The 7,894-nt window shown below is 42.0% G+C and overlaps 1 protein-coding gene across 1 annotated transcript; it reads left to right on the forward strand.

The window, feature by feature from the left end:
* Nucleotides 1–295: 295 nt before the first annotated feature.
* LOC115006042 (protein NLRC3-like) lies at nt 296–5,685 on the forward strand (the record flags this gene model as incomplete). Its single annotated transcript, XM_029428071.1, has 6 exons — nt 296–342; nt 569–669; nt 800–2,621; nt 3,778–3,951; nt 5,004–5,177; nt 5,530–5,685. Coding segments are annotated over 6 exons (2,322 nt in total), but the record flags the coding sequence as incomplete, so codon positions are not given.
* Nucleotides 5,686–7,894: the final 2,209 nt, after the last annotated feature.

Here is a 7,894-nt window from a genome sequence, read left to right on the forward strand (position 1 = left end):
CTCAGAGGGAAACATTGTTCTGCTCTCAGTTCTTCCTGTCAGTTAAACATGTATCTCCAGATGATGTTTGTGATGAACTGAAGGATGAAGTTTCCTTTAGGAGAAGATTCTTCTGCTTCAGATAAATAATACTTTATACTGTGTGTGTGTGTGTGTGTGTGTGTGTGTGTGTGTGTGTGTGTGTACAGTAACTCTCAGACTGGAGAAGATGAATGATTTAACAGATGAGGAGGAGGACGGCTCAGTGTCTGCAGTCCCCAGCTGTCTGTCTCTGAAGAGTGACATGGTCTAATGAGACCACCTCTACATCTTCAGTAATGAACCTGGACCCTCAGACACAAAGTAAGAGTCTGTTTCTTCTGTAAACTGACCTGAAGAGGATTCAGTTTTTATGTTCTCTTATAATCTACTGTTGTATGATAACATAAGCCCAGTAGAGTACAGTAAAGAAACACAGTAGACAACTGGGACTAAACTGTTATCATGTTGGAGACATAGGTTGTACCAATCAGTGAACATCAGCCAGCACTATTGTGATGTGTTATAAAGAACGTGTTCATCTCCACAGAAAGAAGAGCAAAACTCCTGTTTCTGTGGAGGAGCAGCGGTCCAGCTGTGCTTTGTGTCAGGACGTCCTGAAGGATCCAGTCTCTACCAGCTGTGCACACAGTAAGACTGTACATCTGTCTGCTGCTGTCTTCATGTCTGAAAACAGGATTCTTCCTGCTTCATTTGTTTGTGCAGCACATTATGATCTGTTATATATATTTATTAATCTCACATGTGTCTTCTCTTTCAGCAGATAGAGGTCTGCAGGAGGTTTTAGATGAACATAGGATCAGTCTGAAGAGGAGATGTGAACGTGTGACTGAAGGAAGTGAAGAAACAGTGAGTAAAACCCTCCTCAACAGGATCTACACTGAGCTCTACATCACAGAGGGACTGAGTGAAGAGGTTAATACTCAACATGAGGTGAAGCAGCTTGAGACAGCTTCCAAGAAAAAGATCCTCCGTGACGCTCCCATCAAGTGCCACGACATCTTTAAAGCCTCACCTGACCAACAGGTACACATCAGAGTCGCTCTGACGGTCGGCGTCGCTGGCGTTGGAAAAACCTTCTCCGTGCAGAAGTTCACTCTGGACTGGGCAGAGGGTTTGGAAAACCAAGATGTCAGTCTGGTGATTCCGCTTTCCTTCAGGGAGCTGAACTTGATCAAAGCTGAGCAGTACAGTCTTCTCAGGCTGCTCCATGTTTTCCATCCAACCTTACAGAAGGTCACAGCAGAGACGCTCGCTGTCTGTAGCGTTTTGTTCATCTTTGACGGCCTGGATGAAAGCAGACCTTCACTGGATTTCCACAACAATGAGGTTGTGTCTGATGTCACACAGCAGTCATCAGTCAACGTGCTGTTGACAAACCTCATCAGCGGGAATCTGCTTCCCTCGGCTCTCGTCTGGATAACTTCCCGACCTGCAGCAACCAATCAGATCCCTCCTGCACGTGTGGACAGGGTAACAGAAGTACGAGGCTTCACTGACGTCCAGAAGGAGGAGTACTTCAGGAGGAGATTCAGTGATGAAGAACGGTCCGGCAGAATCATCTCTCACATCAAGACATCCAGGAGCCTCCACATCATGTGTCTGATCCCCGTCTTCTGCTGGATCACTGCTACAGTTCTGGACCACATGTTGACTACAGACCAGAGAGGAGAGCTGCCCCAGACCCTCACTGACATGTACTCACACTTCCTGCTGGTTCAGACCAAGAGGAAGAAGCAGAAGTATGATGAGGGACATGAGACGAGTCCACGGGAGCTGACGAAGGCTGACGGGAAACTTCTTCTGAAGCTGGGGAGGCTGGCGTTTGAACATCTGGAGAAAGGAAACATCATGTTCTACCAAGAAGACCTGGAGCAGTGTGGTCTTGATGCCACGGAGGCCTTGGTGTACTCAGGAGTTTGTACAGAGATCTTCAAAAGAGAGAGTGTGATCTTCCAGAAAACAGTCTACTGCTTTGTTCATCTGAGCATTCAGGAGTTTCTGGCTGCAGTCTACCTGTTCCACTGTTACAGCAAGAGGAACACAGAGGTACTGGAGGACTTCCTGGGGAAACACTGGGAGAATGACTTCCTGGGGGATCACTGGGAGAATGACTCATCCCTGGATGTCTTCCTGTCTGAAGCCATGAAGAAATCCCTCACAAGTAAGAATGGCCACCTGGATCTGTTTGTCCGCTTTCTCCACGGCCTCTCTCTGGAGTCCAACCAGAGACTCTTAGGAGGCCTGCTGGGTCAGACACACAACAGTCTACAAATGATCCAGAGAGCCATCAACACCCTGAAGAAGATGAGGAGTAACACTATCTCTGCTGACAGAATGATCAACATCTTCCACTGTCTGACAGAGATGAAGGACCTCTCAGTACATCAGGAGATCCAAGAGTTCCTGCAGTCAGAGAACAGATCAGAGAAGGAACTCTCTGATATCCAGTGCTCAGCTCTGGCTCACATGCTGCAGATGTCAGAGGAGGTTCTGGATGAGTTGGACCTGGAGAAGTACAACACGTCACGGGAGGGACGACGGAGACTGATTCCAGCTGTGAGGAACTGCAGAAAGGCTGTGTAAGTCCAGATGTGATTAACTTTATAAATCAGAGTAGATTAGAAGTTTAGTTCTTCAAATATACACGAGAAAATTCATTTTATTGAATAAATATATCCACTTTTTACTTCATGATTTAGTTTCAGATGTTCTTGAGCTGTTTCAAACGCTGTGAGAGCAAAACAAGTGTTTTCAGCTTCTATCTGTGAAGTTCATGAACACATTTCTATTTATTTGTAATAATTGTGACACTTGACAGTTTCTTCCTCTCATTACATTCCTTTGGGGGATGGAGGCGACATGCAGACCTTGTCAAACTAAAGACTTTAGAGGTGCTCGAGGTTTCATCACATTTTACAGTTCTGAGTGAATGCAGAGAAGTTGTTGTTACATTCTAGCAGTTTCTTCATCATTACATCAGACACACAGGTAATACCTGAGTCTTTATATTAACATTTATTTCTGTACATCTCTGATACTTTCAATGATTTGTTTCCTTTCTGTTGCGTTTGTCAACAGTCAGTGACAGCAGAAGGTAGCTAGCAGAGACAGACCTAGGATCAGATCACACTGACACACTGTGGACATTATGGAAGCCTCAATGTAACTGCAGCACTACTCTCTCCCTTCATCTGCAACATTAAACACATATTACAAGTCTGCAGGTGATAAGTGATGAGAGTTATTGTTTCATGTCAAACACAGTGAGATCAGATGAACCACTGATGTCACAGCGGCTTGTCCTGCCTCGTGTTCTGAAGATGCCAGAGCAGAGACAGGGGAGTTCAGACGCAGTTACAACACACAAAGAATTCCTTACGCCGTTTATAATCCAACAACACTAAAGAACATCTAAATATAACTGGGAAACTGCAGATGTGTGTAAGAATCACTTTAGATTACCTGCTCATGAATCCATCGTGCTCTTTGCTGCCGTCCTCGCCCCGGATTCCATTTGTAACTTCTCCCCCTTTCATGTAGGCCTCAATCTTTCTAATAGAGGTTCAGTATCCTGTGGGCATCTCCCGAGTATCCTGGGGGGGGGACAATGCATATATTAAACTCAATACAGATATTAAAATGTCTAACAGCAAATGTTTTGTCATCAAATGCATGAAATAAATGAATGTTTCCTCTTTCATAATAACACATTTTGTAATATATGTGTCCTGACAGACTTTATGGATGTAACATCTCAGACACTGATTGTGAAGTCGTGGCCTCAGCTCTGAAGTCCAACCCCTCCCACCTGAGAGAGCTGCACCTGTATATAACATCACTGAAGGATTCAGCAGTGAAGCCGCTGTCTGCTGGACTGCAGAGTCCAAACTGTAGACTGGAGACGCTGAGGTCAGTTCACTGACTGTAGCTCGTGTAGTAAATATAATTGGCACAATTTGCAGAAGGTGAAGACGTTGTAATTATTATTATTATTGTCTTCTTTATTTCTCAAATGTCTGAATATTGTGGAGAATGACGTAAAGTAGAGAAAGTAAATGTTTGACGGGACAGTTGTTGAGCTTCCACAGACTCACATTGTGCTCCATGAGTCAGTGAAGAAGATGTCAGTACTGAGGTGTGTGAGAGATATGAAGGAGGTTGTTAAACATCTGATGACAGAGAGAAACAGGCTGCAGAGACTTTGAGCTTTGATTACCAACACATTTGTATCATTGCTGACAGTGACCTCTAAACTTCTTCAGCTCTGAACAGATTATTAAACCTTAATAATAATAATAATAATAATAATAAGCTTTATTTGTAGAGCACCTTTCATACAAGAACTACAGCCCAAAGTGCTTCACAGCAGAAACATCAAACTTAGTAGAAGATGAGACAGAGCATTTACAGCACAATAATCACAGTGTTGATGTAAATGAGTGTGAAGTCAATTAAAATAATATAAATAACAGAATTAAAATAGTATAAATAACACTGGAGATCATGCCTAGTATCTGTATCTGTGCCGTACTTAACGACCTCCTGAAACCACGTTCATCACCATTCTTGTAGATGTTTGAAAGGATCAGAGCCACATGTTGAAAGCATGAGATCCACAATGGGCCCCTGTGGCCCTTCAGCTGGTTTACTCCCTTTGCTACACATTCTTCAGAGTCTTCCCGTTTCATAAACAAACCCCACTTTGTTAAGTTTGATGAAATCTATCGGTTAAAGACAGTTTTTCTCCAACAATATTCTTTAATCTTTCACTTTTCCACTAATTGTGTAAAGAACATGAAACACATTTATCAGAGGAGCTTCCTCTTGTTCCCGTGGTAACACCGTCTGTCTGATCTCAGGCTTTTCAAAAATACACACCTTTACACATTCAGTGTTCCACCTTGAACTAACTCAAGCAGCAACATTGTTTTCTAAAGTTACATCATGTTTTCTTTATTCAGATTGGGGGGCTACAGTCTGTCAGAGTTCAGCTGTGCTTCTCTGGTCTCAGCTCTGAAGTCCAACCCCCCCCATCTGAGAGAGCTGGACCTGAGGGACACCGAGCTGCAGGATTCATCAGTGAAGCTGCTGTGTGACCTTCTGGAGAGTCCAGACTGCAGACTGGAGGCTCTCAGGTCAGTTCACTGACTCTCTGGTACTACTGTAGATCCAACATGTTTAATAATTATTGAACATAATTTATGTTCATAAATAATTTACATCATAAAGTCGTAACTTTCCTTTTGTTCATATTTTGACTTTTCTTGCACTAAATTGAGTGTGCAGTCACAGAAGACGAGTGTTTGTTAAAGCAGCTGTAGCAAATGTCCACTGTTAGTTATTAAAGTACATTTATGTTCACGTGTGGTAAACGCTCACATCTGTATACAGAAGGTCATCTGAACTAATATTAGTGTACACTGATGAAGTTTACTTTCTCAAGCACAAAGAATTCTTTGTTTCCTTCATTTCAATGTGTTTCCACAGATAATAAAGTAGAAGCTGATGTTATGATGAGCACAATAACAGAATGACAGCGTCACTCCAATTCATGGATTAGGACGTAGTAATGTTGAGCCACACATTTAAACCTGAACACATCTGATTGGATTATAAATGGATTTGTATCCACATCATGTTTTCTTTATTCAGATTGTGGAACTGCAGTCTGTCAGAGATCAGCGGGGCTTCTCTGGTCTCAGCTCTGAAGTCCAACCCCTCCCATCTGAGAGAGCTGGACCTGAGGGACACCGAGCTGCAGGATTCATCAGTGAAGCTGCTGCGTGACCTTCTGGAGAGTCCAGACTGCAGACTGGAGACTCTCAGGTCAGTCAGGGTCCGACTCAGTCTCTGCTGGTTCAGCAGTATTGTACTAACAGGGGGGTTAATGTGTTACTCACGTTGGGGAATCCCCCAGTTCTACCTTCCACTTGTAGCCTAGCTTAGCAGAACTAATCAGTGATTTCACTCATTGCCTGCAGGTTCTCCTGTTCTTTCATCTGGTGTTTCTTTTCTTTCATTCTTCCACTAACAATAAAACACAAGCTGACAATGCAAAGCCAAGCAACATGTTACAAGTTGTAACTTTGGAACTTGTGATTTCACAGAAGAGTGAGACAGGTAGTGTGTTTGGTTCTTGGATCCAGACTAAAGACGAGTTACTTCCTGTAATGCAGGCTCAGAGCTGTCTGCAGTCAGTTGTAGTGTTTGCACAGAAGATATGATGCCATGTAAAGCGTTCCATCAGTCGGCTCGTGTCAGGACTCTGAAGCGCGCTGACTCTAACAACAAACTGTTATTTAAACCTGAGACGTAACTTTTGGGATTGTGTTCCTACAGGATCGATGGCAAGTTGTTCACAGCTGAGGAACACACAACATGTGAGTATTGCAGCATATCCTCCATTCATCCAGATATTACATGAACATCTGATCTTAACATGAGATGCCCTCATCGTACACAAACTACTTTCAATTGTGTTTCTGTTTGATATATAAAATATATATTCTATTTCTAAAATATTCCAGAATGTTGTCTGCTAATGTTTCTCAGCTTCATTCAAGTTTTCATTGAGTTCTTTCTCTTGTTGTCCTTCAGAGGACTCCATCAAACTGGATGTGTGAACAAACCTGCCCGAGGAAGACAGCAAGGTGAAAGAGGAGCAGCTGCACAGTGTGAAGTATATTTATGGAGCTTCACCACAGAATCAAATGTAGTTATTGGTAATTGTTTGCCTGGGACCGACCTGCAGGCTCAGCTTGTATTAGCTCAGATCAACTGGTCCTCCTGCTGGAGAGACGAGTGGAAGATGGAGCAGTTCATATCTAAAGATATATATATATATAATTAACTTGGGTTACTTAAATATATTTCTTAAAGCTTAAAGTGCATCAACCTGTTCACCTTTCATAAGTTCTCTTGCTGGAGTTCTGATATACACTTGTACTTGTTTAAACTTCATCAGACTTCTTGTTTCTGAGACTCATCGTCGCATCTTAAACATTATTCTTATTATGGCCACACAGTAAATACATCACCTTCATCAATACAAGCATCTTATGGCACATGTACAATAAGTGCGTTCACTCTTCAGTAAGTTAGTGAGATGACTGCACTGCATGGACTCCACCACAGAGGTGTATGCTGGAGTGTGCACACTTAGGTTCCCTCTAACAGACTCATTTAAATGTTCATCACTCTTGTTATAACTTTCTAACTTCATGGTGAACTCTGTAAAGAAGAAGAACGTAAGTGTTTCTCATTATAATGACATATTACTGAAGTTGATTTATTCCAGCTCTATTTCATATTTCTTATTGTTGTTATGCATTTATTTGTGTTCTTCTTCTTGTTTCTCTGTTTATGTTGAGTACATGTCTCATCATGTGTGTATTTGAAGGTTTTTTATATTAGAATTGAGGGATTAAAAACATCATTCATGTTCTCCTCATTTATTTCTACTCTTTTACAGAAGATCTGTTCATTTCTGTGCTTTTAAATGTTTAAAGTTATACATGGGATAAGCACTTTATTACCAAAGAGGAGTTCCTCCTTTAACCTACAGGAGGCGCTGTTGCACTTCACTTTAAACATGTGTGATGAGTTTACAGCTGTCAGGAAATGTGGGACTTTTGGCCATCATGTTGTCATTGCCTATATTTAGAAACAATATATATAATTAGTTTGGTGATATAGTGTTGTATTCATTCCACACTGCTATTTCACACTTCTGGTTAAATGCTAAACTACATTTATTTGTCTTAGTACTTGTAATAAAGTGTAATCTTATGTTACGTTCCCTGTTAGTCTGGAGGAAAGGGAAGTAACAAGTAGAAATAAAATAACCCGGGTG

This window comes from Cottoperca gobio, unplaced genomic scaffold, assembly GCF_900634415.1.
Source record: "Cottoperca gobio unplaced genomic scaffold, fCotGob3.1 fCotGob3_445arrow_ctg1, whole genome shotgun sequence".
Classification (NCBI taxonomy): domain Eukaryota; kingdom Metazoa; phylum Chordata; class Actinopteri; order Perciformes; family Bovichtidae; genus Cottoperca; species Cottoperca gobio.